Here is an 18929-nt window from a genome sequence, read left to right on the forward strand (position 1 = left end):
AATATCTTATTTTTATTTGAGGTAGACAGAGATGAACCAGCATTGATTGAGATCCTTTCCAAAAACATGTAAAACAGACATTAACTAATACAACTCAGTCGATCTGCACATACAAATAGTACAATTCACTCCTATTGCCTTGAAATAGAAATTTAGGCCTAACCGTAGTAAATAAAACTAACTTCAGAGTACCCTGTTTTTCGCAAGACCACTAGCCTATTATCAAAACCTTTGACTCCCTACTGGAAAGGTTACAGCCTTATTTATCCAAAAAGGCCCAATTCAAAAGTAAATTGTCGAGTTGGTTTCACTCAGGCAGGTGTTAAACGTTGCAATAAACTTTCCTTTTAGTTGTATGACATGATAAACGTGTTCTATCCTCTGGCTATTTAATTATATAAATACTCCCTCTAATCATCATTCGTCATTTTGGATAACGTCATCTTGCGTGAACCATTCCCTGTATAGGTTTAGTTCACGTCTGCTATTTAGACAACAACAATAGGCTATACAGACATGAATACAGACACTGAATTTCATTATGTAATCCACCAGCTCGTGTTTAAATTAGTAATTTTACTCTATATTTCAATTAAAGAACATCCGCCAAGTGAAGAACCCAACTTCCCCTGGAAAGTAATACCCTGTAATTCCATAGTGCAGAGTCAGTAACACATGAACCCTTTCTACCTTACTTACTGACGGTAAAGTTGCTTCATGTCAAAACCACTATACAAATAAGAAGAACCCCCAAAAAAACATTCCAAAAAACACTACAAAATAGAAACAAATTCAACAATACTATGTTTTGCCAAGAGACTCCCTGTATAAACATTGTTCTAAGGCTCGCTTTGAGATTTGTAAACATGCAAAAAAAAGTGCATCACTCCAATAGTCGTGGGTATGAAGATTTACGACCCTTTACATCCAAACTGATTTTGTGGGGTAGAAAGAAATGTCTCCTCTAGAAATATGTTGCGCACTTCCTCCACATTTGTGCTTTTGTCACCTCGTTTTTTTCTCTCTCGAAATGTGCGTTTCGAAGTAATTATTTGAGTTTAAATCATATATTTTTTAAACTCTTACAGACGTGTAGCATAAGTCGAATAGTCTATTCAAGCATGTATAGGAATGTTTTGACTTATTATCAATCAATCAACTTTTTTTCACTTTCGAGTTCCTCACTTTGAAGTTCAGTGCCTGCAAGTTGCAGTTTATTTGGTCCATTAGGTCTCCGAGCTGGGAGACATGGAGCTGGAATGGTCCGAGTTGTCTTCCAGGTCTTTGGAGGAACCCGTGCTAGAGGCCGGGGCCAGGCCCTCTTTCTCGCGCTTCTTCTGTTTCATCCTGCGGTTCTGGAACCAGATTTTCACCTGGGTTTCGTTGAGCTCGAGGGTGGCGGCGATTTCCACGCGCCTGGCCCGCGTCAAGTACTTGCTGAAGTGGAACTCCTTCTCGAGCTCGGTCAACTGTTTGGTTGTAAAGTTGGTGCGGATGGTGTTCTGAGGTCCCATTCCATAGTCAGCCACTTTAGCTGGGAGAGAAAGAGGGGGAGAAACGCATTAGAATGTGGAATAGTGTGTGTAAAATAGGAAAATTGTCCCATATTCGAAGTCATATTAAATTCACCAATCCATCGTTCTATTTTCAAGCTCCTAATGGGAAAAAAGTGACTTGACATCACTACCGCATAAATCATTCTAAATGATTAAAATATTTATTTGGAATGAAGATTGAATAATGTCATACTAAAGGGGTCATCAATTACGCACCCAACCATTTCACGTCCCAAACTGTTGACTACTGTATATAGGCAAGTTCACAGACTCAACCTCCTTCTTTTCCCATTACTCACTCCTGAACAATTAAATAAAGCTGCTCCACGTTTGGGGAGATATAAACGCATATGATACGTGTAATTCCATATTCCGACCGTAACATTTTACGATCTTTGACCACAGCAGTAGGCCTACAGAGTGAGGTTGAAACGTGGGTCGTTAAACTCAGTTCAGACGGGCCAAGCATGGCGAGGAAGGAAAGGCTTGGGAATACAATGGAGACCAACAAAAACGAGAACTGGGACAAGTTAAAGACAACAGAGTTGGGGCACTTCCTAGGGCGTAAGAAAGCACGTCTGCTCGATGCATTAGTGCACGGGCTGAGTAGACGGGGAGAAAATAACACATCAGGCAAATCTACCAGAGGCATGTCTGGTCAGAGATACCACTATGACCCGGAATGGTGCTGAGAAATCCCCATATGTTGTGGATCAGCGATAGTGGAGTGAGGCAACACTATCCCCAGTCATGTATATCCATTATGGGCTGGAGAGTGCATGTGCATTTGCATATCACACCCAATAGCCTACCCGAGCGGTGGGTCGACATGTTTGGGTCACCTGGTTGACTTGTAATGAACTTTGAATTACATTATCTGACAAGAACCTTTCGATTTCGTGCATATGGGTCAGTGTGATTGTTTTTTTGGACTCTTCCATCTCACCTGTTTTAGGGGGGTTCCTCTTGACTTTCATCCAGTCGAAAGTCTTTCCTTGTGGTGTTTGCTCTGCGTCCTTCTCCCTCTCCTGTGAGGCCGAAATGTCAACATAGGTGCTCTGCAAATAACCCCGCTGGTGGTCCTGGCCCTCGCAGCCGTGGTGCTGGTACTGTGCCGCGGGGACAGCCCCCTGTGCCCCGCAGTATGCCCCGGCCAGAGAGCCGTAGTTGGGGCCTACATTGGAGGCGGAAAGGCCCGATGATTGATAGTACATCCCTTCCTGCTCGTTGATAAAGTACTGTGGGTGTCCATAGTCCGGGTTTGCGCACGCCTGCGCCCCATATTCCGCAGTGCCTGTACTGCCATATGGAAGGACCATGCTGGCATGATGCGGCTGGGGCTGATGATGATGCGCGTAGCTACTGCTCTGGTGCTGATGTTGAGCCACAACCGCCTGTGCGCTGCCCCCCATGTAAAGCCGTCCATCACCGTTATAGCTGTCACTTGTTGTACCGGAGCCCGAGTGAAAAGGGGCCTGGAAGTCTTGGTCCAAGTGGTGGTATCCGGACTTGGGTGAGTTGGCGTTCGTCCCACGGTTACAAATGGAGTACTCTAAGAAAGAGTTCATTCTAGAATTCTCCATGTGCAAATTGATGACGGAGGGTCAACCTGCGTTTCGGGGGATTCCTCCTACCCTGCAACCTCTCGGTATGTCATGTGGAAGAGGGAAAAAAAGAAGCGCTCACCTCCCTGAGCAGTCACCCTGGGATTCCCTATAACACTTTTTTAACCTCAGCTGCTGGTCACGTGTGCCGTCACGGCGCCAATGGTGAGGGGGACCTCCAGAAGTTTGTCAGCGCACTGCGATCATCGATCACGTAGCTGACATTTGCATGACAAAGCCACTTCAATCAAACCGGCCCATCAATCTGATAACAGCACGTATATGTCAAACCCCTCTGAAGAAATCTCTCCCGAACCGGCAGAGAAATAAAGAAAGAGTTGGAAATTCGCTACCCCCCCCCCCCCCCGTTTTTCCCCCATTCCCTTATACTTAAAGTAGGCCTAACCAAATGGATGTCTATCAGAGGATTGGGCTATGGTGAGAGGTGGATGCACTTTGCTTATTGCTAAAACGAAATACATAAAAATCCACTGTTTTCCGTGGTCCGCGTTACACAAAGAGGACTGCGTAATATCATTGGATATTTCTGACCCAAGCAAAAAGGGCTCACCACAGAACCCAATATCTGTTTTTGGGTTGAAATCTGTTTAACACTCGAATTGGAAGTGACGCCATCGTTTTCAGGTCGGTCCCGAGCCTGCATTGGCCTATCTAATTGAATCAATGAGCTGATCTATTACAGAAACGAGGTTAGGCCGACAGCAAGCCTTCTGGTAACCCCCGGCCAGCAGAAAGAAGTCAGGATTTCTCTCACTGATACGGAGAGTCCTTTGTGTGTACAGTTTCATAAGTGTTGAATGGGACTTTGTTCTATATTCTGAACTAACATGACGTTGCAATTTAAAAAAGGCAGAATAAGCATTACTAAGCATAATAATAACATAATACTTATGTTGACATGTGATATATATTTTTTTCATCCACATTCCAGAACAACCAGGACCCCATCAATAAGTGTAGTGAATGAGTTGTCTAGACCAGTCGTCAACAAGCGTAGGTGGAGTATGTGGGGGATGGGAAAAAAAGAGGAAATGGCGAAGGCTAATTATTAATTGTGGTGACAATAGGTTAAAAAAAGTCAGTCTGTTCATGAAGCAGCCCACGCTCAGAGGGAGAATGAAGAATCTCCAATATATTTGCTCGTTGATACATGGTGGACAAGAGGGACTAACAATACCACGCCCACAGTCATTTGTTACTTGTCAGGATGTTTACTGTTGGGCTCGCATCCACGAGAACCGAACGGTTGCATTGCGTGGCCAAAAGTTCAAACCAAGTAGCTTGTTGTTTACCTTGGTGATGTCTTTTCTCTCTTAAGAGTATCTTTAGAGTGCCATTCGATATGATGCCTCACTGCAAAAGTAGTCCTAGTTTTCTAAATATTATTAATGGGTTATATAGTCTATCTTTATAGGTTTAGTAGTCTACTCAGTTACAATCATTTTGTCAATGACTCTATCGGGGGAAAAAAAATCAGTATTTTGGTTAACCTCAGCGTGTTTCTTCAGAAAACATTGATTGCAAGTAAGTCAACCAGGCCTGGTATTTCTCAGGAGAAAATCTCATCTCAACCTGCTCACCCCCACCATCCCCTCACGCACACACTCAACACACTGCCCCTGACGAGTGACCCATATCATTAGTTGAGGAGCGTTGTAACGCCTCAATAACAACAATAAAAATCATGCACTATCTTGCATTTGCTTTCTTGTTTCAGTTTCAGTTTTACACTAGAGCTTAATACTTTTATATACTCTTAAAAAGGTTGTTCTTATTCTAAATAGCTATGTTTTTGTAACTCACAATTTCTTTGTTTATTCAATGCAAAATATAGGCGAGATTACATTATATTCGTTATCGACTGTGTTAGACATCAACTCTAATCTGTGATGTTGTCTTTTTAATTAAAAATAATATGTTATGAAATAAAACACATTTTAAACTAGCTATGCATTAAAGTCAATCAAATCCCTACATGTCTATCCTTCACTTTCATATAAAACATGACTTATTTTTGTATTCGAACTTCTTTGGCAAAGTTATTCAAACTGACAATGAAAAGGTAAAAATGTCCAAACGCTATTCAATCTACCAATGAGCAGCCTGCAAACCTGCAATTGCAGACCTTGCCAGGTCGCAATTGTAAATGAGAACTTGTTCTCAACTTGCCTACCTGGTTAAATAAAGGTAAAATAAATAAATAAATAAAAAAACGATTTAAAAGCTAGGTGCAAACGAAATTGCCCACATTAGGCTGTGTTTATTTGTGGTTACAGTAGACCTATTTCTTACATGGTAATTTTCAATAAACACTAACAATTGTTTACAAAACAACAATCAATTAGAAAAACCATTACACATTGTGTAATAGGCTACGCTCCAAATAAAACTAAATAGCTATGTGAAACGTTTTTTAAATATTCATTAACTATGGAAATGGTTATTTTCCCATTGAATGGACAGTTTTCCTATTGGATGGACTTTACGCACGGCCGCATCTGACTATGCGTAGGCTACGAATTCCTTCGATCGTTTGTGTTCGTTTATTTATGAAAATACTTTGTTGGATCATTGAAAAACTATTTTTAATAGCTAATGTGCTCTCCAATATATCCACGTTTGTGAGTTTATAATAAACATATAATTTACCTTAACACAATTTGTAATTTACACCGTAAAGTCTTCCAGGCCATTGAGGAAACAGGCTAAATTTCTGCTGTTGTGGTAAAATCACCAGTTAGCTGCAAGGTTAACAAAAGGTCATGGAGAAAGAAATCTTGATCCATCTAAAGATGAATTCAAATGCAAATGTGAACAGGGATTAGAATCTAACGCTCTGATCATTGCCCCCTTTTCAACACTTCCCAGCGTGTAATCCCTTTACAGAAAACTGCTAACAAACAGAACAGATACGGCCATACAAGCAAATGGTAATGACACTGGTAGGACCCACCTAGCGGTACGACGACGTAACAACAGGGAGTTCGATTTCTTCTTGGCGATGTTTTTTCAGAGTCCCATTCCAGCTTGTCTTATCTGTTCAGGAGCATAAAAGTTATCTTTGTAGTACCATTCGAAACGATAACATTAGAATCTATTTGATTTAACATGTAATCATAATAACACTATCATGACAATAGTAGGCTGGCTACATTAGTAGTTTATAAGGGAGGATAATAGCAATAAACAATAAATGTGGCTACAACGTGAATATACTTTTATTGATAGCCCAGTGAATAAAAAAAAAGGCACAATACTAGAAAGTGGAGAAAGTTGTGTAAATCTCTTTATGTTGTGTTTTCAACATGATTTTCCCTTTAGTTGGTCTACTGGTCAGTGAAAGATTCCAGGGCTGACTCTAGATAAGGAACACTTCAGACCTAAGTGTAAAGAGGGATCTTTGAGAATGAGTCAGGAATATCCTATAAGACTTTCTATTGCCGCTGAAGCAAGAGCATACCTCTTAATTTCCCGAGACCATTATTTCTCGTTCACCATTTATTTATTTTACCTTTATTTAACCAGGCAAGTCAGTTAAGAACAAATTCTTATTTTCAATGACAGCCTAGGAACAGTGGGTTAACTGCCTGTTCAGGGGCAGAACGACAGATTTGTACCTTGTCAGCTCGGGGGCTTGAACTTGCAACCTTCCGGTTACTAGTCCAACGCTCTAACCACTAGGCTACCCTTCACCATGCTCACATGATAAGTAACTTTGCTTGAGACCTGTAAAGACTTACAGTGGAAGTCGGAAGTATACATACACTTAGGTTGGAGTTATTAAAACTCATATTTCAACCACTCCACAAATTTCTTGTTAACAAACTATAGTTTTGGCAAGTCGGATAGGACATCTACTTTGTGCATGACACAAGTCATTTTCCCAACAATTCTTTACAGACAGATTATTTCACTTATAATTCACTGTATCACAATTCCAAGGGGTCAGAAGTTTACATACACTGAATTGACTGTGCCTTTAAACAGCTTGGAAAATTCCAGAAATTGATATTATGGCTTTAGAAGCTTCTGATAGGCTAACTGACATCATTTGAGTCAAATGGAGGTGTACCTGTGGGTGTATTTCAAGGCCTACCTTCAAACTCAGTGCCTCTGCTTGACATCATGGGAAAATCAAAAGAAATCAGCCAAGACCTCCCCCAAAAATTGTGGTCTTCCACAAGTCTGGTTCGTTCTTGGGAGCAATTTCCAAACGGCTGAAGGTACCACCTTCATCTGCACAAACAATAGTACGCAAGTATAAACACCATGGGACCACACAGCCTTCATACGGCTCAGGAAGGAGACAAGTTCTGTCTCCTAGAGATGAACGTACCTTGGTGCGAAAAATTAAAATCAATCCCAGAACAACAGCAAAGGACCTTGTGAAGATGCTGGAGGAAACAGGAACAAAAGTATCTATAGCCACAGTAAAACAAGTCCTATATCGACATGACCTGAAAGGCCGCTCAGCAAGGAAGAAGCCACTGCTCTAAAACCGCCATAAAAAAGACAGACTACGGTTTGTAACTGCACTTGGGGACAAAGATCCTACTTTTTGGAGAAATGTCCTCTGGTCTGATGGAACAAAAATAGAACTGTTTGACCATAATGACCATGGTTATGTTTGGAGGAAAAAGGGGGAGGATTGCAAACCAACGAACACTATCCCAACCGTGAAGCACGGTGGTGGCAGCATCATGTTGTGGGGGTGCATTGCTGCAGGAGGGGCTGGTGCAGTTCACAAAATAGATGGCATCATGAGGATGGAAAATTATGTGGATTTATTGAAGCAACATCTCAAGACGTTAAAGCTTGGTCGCAAATGGGTCTTCCAAATGAACAATGACCCCAAGCATACTTCCAAAGTTGTGGCAAAATGGCTTAAGGACAACAAAGTCAAGGTATTCACAGAGCCCTGACCTCAATCCCATAGAACATTTGTGGGCAGAACTGAAAAAGCGTGTGTGAGCAAGGAGGCCTCCAAATCAGACTCAGTTACACCAGCTCTGTCAACTTTATGTGGGAAGTTTGTGGAAGGCTACCCAAGTTAAACATTTTAAAGGCAATGCTACCAAATGCTAATTGAGTGTATGTACATTTCTGACCCACTGGGAATGTGATGAGAGCAATAAAAGCTGAAATAAATCACTCTCTCTACTATTATTCTGGCATTTCACATTCTTAAAATAAAGTGGTGATCCTAACTGACCTCAGACAGGGAATGTTTACTTGGATTAAATGTCAGGAAATGTGAAACTGAGTTTAAATATATTTTGCTATGGCGTATGTAAACTGCCGACTTCCAATGTACGTATGTTGGCTCCCTGAGCTTCAGCTTAGCAGGTTAACACTGTTTGGTTGCACACAGGAGACCTGGGTTTGTTACATTGGTGTTGTGGCTCGCGTGAGTCCTTATGATGAGGAGGGGAGTCGAAAGGGGGGCAAATATATCTGAGGAGGTTTGGAACACCACATGGATTATTTGCAGTCTACATTCTAGATCTGAATGTGGCCTTCTATGCTGTTGGTGGATACTTGTCTGATCCCCAAAGCAGGCTGTGCCCTGTTGTTTTGTTAGCTGACTTGAATCATACAGATGCAGATGGGCGGCTAAAATCATAATCATCACATCACAATTTTACAAGCCTTGTTTTGTTAGCAATATCACTGCAGCCAGACTCTGACTCTACAGAGTGGCAGTGGCATCATCTCCTATCCTCAAGTGCCCCGATGCCGCAATCTGGCACTGACCAAGGCTGTATCCCAAATGGCACCCTATACCCTATATCCCTATTTAGTCCACTACTTTTGACCAGGGTCCATTAGGATCCCATAATGCACAATATAGGGAATTGAGTGTCATTTGAGACACAGTCCAAATGACCCTGCAGAAGTGTTTTTGCAAATGATGATGCAAATGGCACTAAGCGATTTACGTCAGTATACCCTGCTGTTTTCGTTTCAGCTGGCTGAGCGTGGAGATGCCACCATCCCCGAACCCTTATGGACCCTTATTTTCAGACATGTCCTGCCGCCTCCATATACGAACAACAATATTTACCTACATGCAAAGCTACTGTCCTTCAGCTCTATCCAAGCAAAGAACGTGTATTTGATGTGTTCTCTCAGGGACGTCAACTCACTCTATGTACTGTACACAAATAGCTTTGGCTTTTTGCATTTCGTCTCACCAGCTTTGAGTATGTGAAAATAGTGTTGATCAATGTTTTTCAAGTATGGTGCTATGTGTTTTGGTATTCAGAATGATAGAAATTCTTCTTTTTTTTGTGTCGCATGCATAAGTTAGTCTAGTAGTATTCTGGTGATATGGACCAGTTGCTTTAAGCTCAATATACCAAATCACTAATATAACACTTCTCTAATTTGCCAAATTAATTTACATTCCTTCAAAAAGTATTCATACCCCTTGATCTTTTCCACATTTTATTGTGTTACAGCCTCAATTCAAAATAAATAAAAATGTTTTTTTTCTCACAATACCTCATAATGACAAAGTGAAAATGAAACACAGAAATATCTCATTTACATAAGTATTCACATCCCTTTGCTATGAAACTCCAAATGAAGCTCAAGTGCATCCAATTTCCTTTGATCATCCTTGAGACGTCACTACAACTTGCTTGGAGTCCGTCTGTGGCCAATAAAATTGTTTGGAAATGATTTCGAAAGAAACACACCTGTCTATGTAAGGTCCCACAGTTGACAAAGCATGTCAGAGCAGAAACGAACTCACAAAGTCCAAGGAACTGTGCCTATATCTTCGAGATATAATTGTGATGAGGCATGTATCTGTGGACGGGTATTAAACCATTTCGAGAGTGTTGAAAGTTTCCAAGAACCCAGTGGTCTCCATCCTTTTTGAAGAGGAAAAAAATATGGAACTACCCAGACTCTGCCTAGAGCTAGCCGTCCAACAAAACTACAGAACAGTGCACAAACGACCTTGGTCAGGGAGGTAAACATAGTGGTTATTGGGTTCTTTGACAGAACTACAGAGTTCCTTGGCTGAGATAGGAGAACCTGCCAAGACAACAATCGCTCCAGCACTTCCCCAATCTGGGCTTTATGGGCCCAGGCACAGCTCATTACCCATCTAACACTATCCCCACTGTTAAGCATGGTGGTGACAGCATCATGCTATGGGGGATACTTTTCAGCTGCAGTGACTGGTAAGGATAAAGGGAACAACGAATGGAGCTAAATACAGGCTAATGTTTGAGAACTTGCTTCAGAGTGCCAAGACCTTAGATTGGGGGGAATTGTTATGTTCTAACAGGGCAATGACCCCAAGCATACAGCCAAAGCATCACTGTCTTTTTATATCTTTTTTTATTTCTTTACTTACCTTTTTGTTCACCTGATACCTTTTTGCACTGTTGGTTGGAGCCTGTAAGTAAGCATTTCACTGTAAGGTCTACTACACCTGTTGTATTCGGCAGACATGAAAAATCAACTTGGATTTGATTTGGAATGGCTTCAGAACAAGAATGTGCAAGTCCCTGAGCGGCCCAGCCAAAGCCTGGACATGAATCTGATTTGAAAATCCGTGGAAAGACTTGAAGACTGCCGTTCACCGCTGCTCCCTGTCTAACTTAACGGAACTTGAGAAAATCTGCGAGGAAGAATAGGAGAAAATCCACAAATCCAGATGTGCAAAGCTGATACAGACATACCCAAGAAGACTCAAAGCTGATACAGACATACCCAAGAAGACTCAAAGCTGATACAGACATACCCAAGAAGACTCGAAGCTGATGCAGACATACCCAAGAAGACTCAAAGCTGTAACCGCCACCAAACGGGTCTCTACAAAGTATTGACTAAGGGGTGTGAATACTTATGTAAATGAGATATTTCTGTATTTCATTTTCAATTCATTTGCTACAATTTCTAAAAACGTTTTCACTTTGTCATTATGGGGTATTGTGTGTGTAGATGGCAGAGATTTTTTTTTATTGAATCCTTTTTAAATCGGGCTGTATCACAACAAAATGTGGAATAAGTCAAGGGGTATGAATACTTTCTGAAGGCGCTATTATACTATTAATTTACCGTAACAAGCTGTGGTTGATTGATGAAAATGTTGGAGGAATGTGGCCAGGAATCCTGTCACTATGGAATCCATATAGTTGTCTCCACCATTGGCTAGATCTGGTACTGCAAAGGGTCATGTTCTGATAGCTAGTGGTTGCTTGATGTTTTTGATGCTATGACAGTGGCGGCCCGCTCATTAGGGTGGTCCAAGAAAATAAGTAAACACATTTTTTTTGCATAAAAATATATACAGTACCAGTCAAAAGTTTGGACACCTACTCATTCCAGGGTTTTTCCTTTATCTTTACTATTTTCTACATTGTAGAATCATGTAGTAACCAAAAAAGTGTTAAACAAATCAAAATGTATTTTCTATTTGAGATTCTTCAAAGTAGCCACCCTTTGCCTTTGACAGCTTTGCACACTCTTGGCATTCTTTCAACCAGCTTCACCTGGAATGCTTTTCCAACAGTCTTGAAGGAGTTCCCACATATGCTGAGCACATGTTGACTGCTTTTCCTTCACTCTGCGGTCCAACTCATCCCAAACCATCTCATTTGGGTTGAGGTTTGGTGAACCACACATGCGGAGGTCACCTGTTCACCTACTCTGCGTCTCAGAAAGACACGGCGGTTGGAACCAAAAATCTCACATTTGGACTCATCAGACCAAAGGACGACTGTTGTGTCGAATGTCATCAACGCAAAGGGTGGCTACTTTGAAGAATCTCAAATATAAAATATATTTTGATTTTCTTTTACACTTTTTTGCTAACTACATTACACCATATGTGTTATTTCATAGTTTTGATGTCTTCACTATTCTACAATGTAGAACATAGTAAAATGAAAGTAAAATCCTTGAATGAGTAGGTGTGTCCAAACTTTTGGCTGGTACTGTATATTACGTAATTCATTGATGTATGTTTTAAATGCTCATAGAAGTGTGGTAAATGTGTATATTTACCTGTTTGTTCAAAACAAGCTGTTCAGTTACTTACTTACTCTGCCCCTCAGTGACTGCCAGCAGCTCCGCAGGTGCATAGGCCATGCAAACATTGCTTGGATTGTGTTGCCAGCTATTTGCTATGAGGGGAAACTGAAAATTACAGATTTTTCTAGCACAAATTGTGACAGCGAAAAGTAATTGGACTCAAATGTGGGTCGCTCAAATGTGAGTCCCGTCAGAACGTCTGGGTCTGCTCTCCTTCCCAATAAGCCTCTTGCACCAAATGTGCATGTGAGACTAGATCTGCTCTATCAGGTACAGATGGCGCTAAACCAAAAAGCCAACTGTAATTAACTTGTAAATAAATAATCATAACAGTCACGGGAGCCTGGGACCTGATAAACCGGACAACTACAACCGACAAGAGTCGAAGGACAGAGGGATACACTAGCTAGAACTTTCTCCTCTCAGGTCTGGGAGGACAAAAAAGCCATGACGGTGGCTGGCCAATTTGATTGTTCATCAGGTTCTACTGTGGGTGAGAAATCGACATGTTGTGTCAACGATAACAGCATAAAACCGGGGGTGTAAGCGCAAAGGACGATCAAATGAATTAGCCAGCTCCAGTCATTTTGAGAAACATTGAGAAATAGTTCAGTCATTTCTTTTGTCAAATTAACCAGTTGACCTTTGATAAGCAGCTAGCTATTTAGTAGCTTTGCTAGCTAGTGAGCTTGTTGAGTACTCCATTGTGTACTCCTTAGTTTGTGAGCTGGCCGCTCATTCTGAATAGTATAATCTAATCTGTTCAAAACAGTGTCCGCATGTGCAGCAGTGGTTTTTACATGCAAAAGTTAAATAGGTGTATTTATGCTGTTGTTGAAATGCACAGATCGCTTTATATATCTTCTCAAAGAAATTACCGGTAGTTTGAAAATATGGCATCATATTTCTGTCATGCTGCTTTGTTGACAACTCCAACCACCCTGCTCACCTTTCAGCCAACCAGCAGCTGCCACTGTTCTATGACATCACATTACCAGTATTTCCTAATGTCCTCTTAAAATTGTTTTATTGTAGGAAAGGGCTTTCTTGTATTTCCCATACATTATTTCCCTCCACACACTCTTAACTTACCCTTCAGATAGATATTTATCTTATTTTGTTCTTTGTCCTTCATTATGTCTTTAAAAAAGATAGACATAACAACAAACATAGTTATTCCGGCCTTTGTATCAATTGCCTGTGGCTTATGTTGACTTGATTTACTGTAGTTACACCAGATGGTAAGACATTGAAGCAATTTTTATTCTTCACAACGCGAGGATGAATTCTGTTTTGACAGCTAGTTTTTCATTTCATAATGGTACCTGTCACGCTGTGTGTCAATACTTCAGAGTAAGGTATTTTCTCAGGGATGATTAGTCAACTGCTGTCACCACAGTTATTGTCTATCCAGCCACTCAATGTAACAATTTGTACAGTGCTCGGTGGCAACACCATTGTGATGGGTGTTGCAGTATCTCAGGGGAGAAAATGACGTCCATCAACAGGTGATAAAACACATTTGAATATCGTGATGTCCTAATACAGTATAACCAACGCTACATAGACTACATCGCTATACACTGAGTGTACAAAACATTATTATCACCTTCCTATAATATTGAGTTGCAACCCCTTTTGCCCTCAGAACAGCCTCAATTTGTCAGAGCATGGACTCTACAAGGCGTTCGAAATTGTTCCACAGGGATTCTGGCCCATGTTGACTCCAATGCTTCCCACATTGGATGTCCTTTGAGTGGTGGACCGTTCTTGATACACACGGGAAACTATCGAGCTTGAAAAACCCAGCAGTGTTACAGTTCTTGACTAACTCAAACCGGTGCGCCAAGGAACCAACTACCATACCCACTTCAAAGGCACTTCAATATTTTGTCTTGCCGCTTCACGCTCTGAATAGCACACATCACATACACAATCCATGTCTCAGTTGTCTCAAGGCTTAAAAATCCTTCTTTAACCTGTCTCCTCCCCTTCATCTACACTGATTTGATGTGGATTTAACAAGTGACGTCAATAAGGAATCATAGCTGTCACCTGGTCAGTGTATGTCATGGAAAGAGAAGGTGTTCCTTATGTTTGTACACTCAGTGAATATGGCCCTGAAAATACCATTTATATATTTAGTTCTATATTTTCCAAATTTTAATATTGAATATAACTAACAGATATGTGTCAAATTAGCAGATTTAATTTGTGCAATATCAGGTAAAAAATATTTGTTGATCAACTGCTTTATTGCAAGTCAGTGTCTTCAGTGCAAAAACCTGCTATGCCATCTTCTCTTCATCGTAAATATTAACAGTTTGATTCGATAAGGACCCCATGACCTTTGACCTGGTTAGAGCTCCGTCATTTGACTAAACCCACTTTGTGTGAGACGCACTCCTCAAAGAGCCTGTCAGCTTCTGTGAGTGTGAGTCCTTCTACTTTCTGACAGTGTATGGGCCATATCATGACACCTAGACCTACTGATTTTGATAAACAGTGCCCCTATACCGAATGGCCATACTGCTGAAGTGTGCGGCTTGTCGCCGACCTATTCCCTAAGCGCTGTGTTATCGGATCCTTCCGTTATACAGAGGGCGGTCTGAGAACCACTCTGGGCTTTTAGACAGTCACATGACCCTCTGGGCCCATTACAGCATTCCTGGAAGCAGGCCCTGTCTTTCCCGAAAAGCGTGGAATGTGATAAGCAACTGGATGAGGAGATTTCCCTCTCGACTGCTGAGTAGGCAGCCTATTACGTTAACACTGCCGCAATGTAGAATGTAGAACCACCAGGAACCAGGAAAAAAACAAGACTAGAGGAGAGAAAGGGTTGGTATATAGTGATATTCTCAATTGTCACAGATTCTTGGTTGAAACTCTCCATTGTCTTTTGTGTGTTCCACAATCACGTCAAAGTATGACACAAAAACAACCTTGATTGGTTAGTTTTCTCCCTCAGATGATGTGGATGGCCATATGGAAGCCTTAGTTTGGATGAGGTCATCTCGTATGGCTGCTCAGGTTCTGAATGAGGTGCTGACAGAGGGGACTATCCTGGCTCACCAGCAGCACGGTTCTCCGCCCATGTTCTAGACCACAGGATATGACCCTCCCCAAATCCCCCTCCTACAACCCCCCTTTTCTATAGGCCCCTTCCAGGCGGGTTATGGTAAAGTCAGACATATTTCATTTGGTCACAATGCACTCAGCTGTAGGCTGTTGAAGTTCTCAACTTGATATGTTGAGAAAGGCTAAATGTGAGGAATCTACAGTACAATTCCAACACAGTCAATTTGTGTGTGTGAGGTGGGGGTGGGGTGACACTTGCAGGATATAGATATATGCATGCTTATTAGTTGCAACATGTTTTTTTTCACATAACTACATGGAAACGATGCTGGTAGTAATAGAATCGGGTCGGTCACCAAATCAAATGTCAAGTTGTCAAGTCTTGTTGCCTGTTGACATTTGACTTCTCTTCCGTTACCGTGTGTGTAATGCTGAGAAGCTACAGATCAGAGGTTACCGTAGTGGTTATAGAGTAACTGAGGGCAGTGTAAAGTACGGTGTCAAGTGTTTACCACTGTTTTTCACCGTCTTTACTGTACATTGAGAGATTCCTATTTAAACGGTGGCAGAAACCTCAGTTTCTGATATCCTCTGAAATCTGACCTGATACACGTGAGTGAGTGAATGTGTATGGGAGTCTGGCACAGTGGTGACGCTAAGGAATGATGAGACACGAAGACTGTTACTGAACAATGGAGAACTACTGAATCAGTATTGTCTCTAGCCAGTCAAAACATGTCATAATTCATAGCCGTGTTTGCATGGCTCTCAAACACAGCTTGTTTGTTTCTTTGCTTTTGCGCCTCTTTCTATACGGATTGCCCCAGTTGTGTTTGAAGGACATCGGCAGTCGTGGGCTGAGACAATGTGTCCGCAGCCATATTGGTTCAATGCCACATTGGATTTGTCTTATCTGTGTGAAACCATCGATGATAAGGCTCAAAAGTTATCTGGCTGTCAACCAATGTTATCGCCTCAGATTGCCACCTGGGAAAACACAGGGGAATTCCAGGAGGAGCGAATGGCGACATCATGTTCATATACAGTGTACTTTATAAGGTTAGACTTTATGTTCCATACCATTATAACCTAGGTCACTTCTTATTAGAAAGCTGCCCAAACATCACATATCATTTCAATTTATTTGGTAATCATTTTTTTATTGAACCTTTATTTAACTAGGCAAGTCAGTTAAGAACACATTCTTATTTTCAATGACGGCCTAGGAACAGTGGGTTAACTGCCTGTTCAGGGGCAGAACGACAGATTTGTACCTTGTCAGCTCAGGGGTTTGAACTCGCAACCTTCCGGTTACTAGTCCAACGCTCTAACCACTAGGCTACCCTACCACCCCGGGTAGTGTAAATACCTACTATACTACAACATAGTTATACATGGAGTGGAGTGTAACATGTGTGTAGGCCTAATGATGATGTATTTCTACACGTTAGGCCTACTTTCTTAGCAGATATGTCATTCTGAGTGATCGTAATTCTGTCTATCGAAAGATTCACAACGGAAGGAGAACTGCATGTGAAGCGTTACCTGTCCTACTGTGTCGAGGAAGAGTCTTGGTGTAATTCCACAAAGTGTACACCATGCAGATGTGACATGACGTGACTCTCCGGCATCACTTGAGGCTGTTGCCTACCATTTCTCTCTCTCGGATGTGTCAGGAGCAACTCACAGGACATTGTCTTGTTCCATCCTGGAAATATAGCTTTTTGATGTTGCGGCTTCTACGATCAAACCGTGAAAGTGCCAGCCAAAGTCTTGGAGTCGCTCATTTCCAATCAGCAATCCCTTTGTTGAATTCAGGCAATACGAAGAAGAAATGTGATGAGTTCTCCCACTTTTCAGTGACTCTTTATTCCATCCTTGTATGAGATTATGTCAAACCCTACATCATACTTTCATGTCAAATATGAAATATGTGTTGCTATGATCCTAATATGATATTTCAACTGCATATCTACTATAACAACAATGTTGTGGTCACAAGGATCCATGCGAATCAAAGAACAAATTGATGAATAGGGTCAGAGTATGATACCTCACACTGTTGTCTTTAGCTACAGTACCTTTAGGAAGCATTCACACCCCTTGACTTTTTCCACATTTTGTTGTTAAAGCCTGAATTTAAAATGGATTAAATGTAGATTTTGTGTCGCTGGCCTACACACAATACCCCACAATGTCAAAGTAGAATTATGTTTTTATGAATTTTTACAAAATAATTCAAATGAAAGCTGAAGTGTCTTGAGTCTTTGTTACGGCAAGCCTAAATAAATTCAGTACTAAAAATTTTCTTAATAAGCTGCATGACTGTGTGCAATAATAGTGTTTAACATGATTTTTGAATGACAACCTCATGTCTATCCCCCACACATACAATTATCTGTAAGGTCCCTCAGTCGAGCAGTGAATTTCAAACAAAGACCCGGGAGCTTTTTCCAATGCCTTGATAACAAAGGCACCTATTGGTAGATGGGTAAAAATAAAAAAGATTTTGAATACCCCTTTGAGCATGGTGAAGTTATTAATTACACTTTTGATGGTGAATCAATACAACCTGTCACTACAAAGTAAAGGTATCCTTCCTAACTCAGTTGCCCGAGAGGAAGGAAACCGCTCAGGGATTTCACCATGAGGCCAATGGTGACTTTAAAACAGTTATAGTTTAATGGCTGTGATAGGAGAAAACTGAGGATGGATAAACAATACCGTAGTTACTCCACAATACTAACCTAAATGACAGAGTGAAAAGAAGGAAGCCTGTACAGAATAAAACATATTCCAAAACTGGAGAAATGTGTCAACGAATTGAACTTCATGTCCTGAATACAAAGTGTTATGTTTGGGGCAAATCTAACACAACACATCACTGAGTACCACTCCTCCTATTTTTAAGCATGGTGGTGGCTGCATCCTGTTATGGGTTTGCTTGGCATCGGCAAGGACTATGGAGTTTTATTAGAATAAAAAGGAACGGAATAGAGCTAAGCACAGGCAAAATCCAAAACATGGTTCAGTTTGCTTTCAACAGACACTGGGAGAGAAAGTCACCTTTCAGCAGGACAATAAACTAAAACACAAGGCCACATATCCAATGGAGTTGCTTACCAAGATGACACTGAATGTTTCTGAGTGGCCTAGTTACAGTTTTGACTTAAATTGAAAATCTATGGTAAGACTTGAAAATAGCTGTCTAGCAATGATCGACAATCAACTTGACAGAGCTTGAAGAATTTAAAAACAATAATGTGAAAATATCTTACAATCCAGGTGTGCAAATCTCTTAGAGACTTACGCAGAAAGACTCACATATGTAATCTCTGCCAGAGGTGATTCTAACATATTGACTCAGGGGTGTGAATACTTCTGTAAATTAAATATTTCTGTATTTCATTTTCAATACATTTGCAAAAAAAATAAAAAATACATTTTTCACTTTGTCATTATGGGGTATTGTGTGTAGATGGGTGAGAGAAAATATATTTTATCAATTTTGAATTCGGGCTGTAACACAACAAAATGTGGAATAAGTCAAGGGGTATGAATACTTTCTGAAGGCACTGTACATACAGGTCAACCTAGTCAGGTTTCCAATGTTAAGACA

At 41.0% G+C, this 18929-nt stretch overlaps 1 protein-coding gene across 1 annotated transcript; it reads right to left on the minus strand.

Annotated features, from left to right (window-relative positions):
• Positions 1–1108: 1108 nt before the first annotated feature.
• LOC109897581 (homeobox protein Hox-B1-like) lies at positions 1109–3139 on the minus strand. The gene is made up of 2 exons (XM_020492095.2): positions 2503–3139; positions 1109–1534 (listed from the first exon to the last, which is right to left on the minus strand). The coding sequence occupies exons 1-2, from the start codon at positions 3137–3139 to the stop codon at positions 1227–1229; spliced, it is 945 nt and encodes a 314-aa protein (XP_020347684.1). The 3' UTR covers positions 1109–1226.
• Between the last annotated feature and the right edge of the window lie 15790 nt (positions 3140–18929).

This window comes from Oncorhynchus kisutch, linkage group LG10, assembly GCF_002021735.2.
Source record: "Oncorhynchus kisutch isolate 150728-3 linkage group LG10, Okis_V2, whole genome shotgun sequence".
In the NCBI taxonomy this organism is placed as follows: Eukaryota; Metazoa; Chordata; class Actinopteri; order Salmoniformes; family Salmonidae; genus Oncorhynchus; species Oncorhynchus kisutch.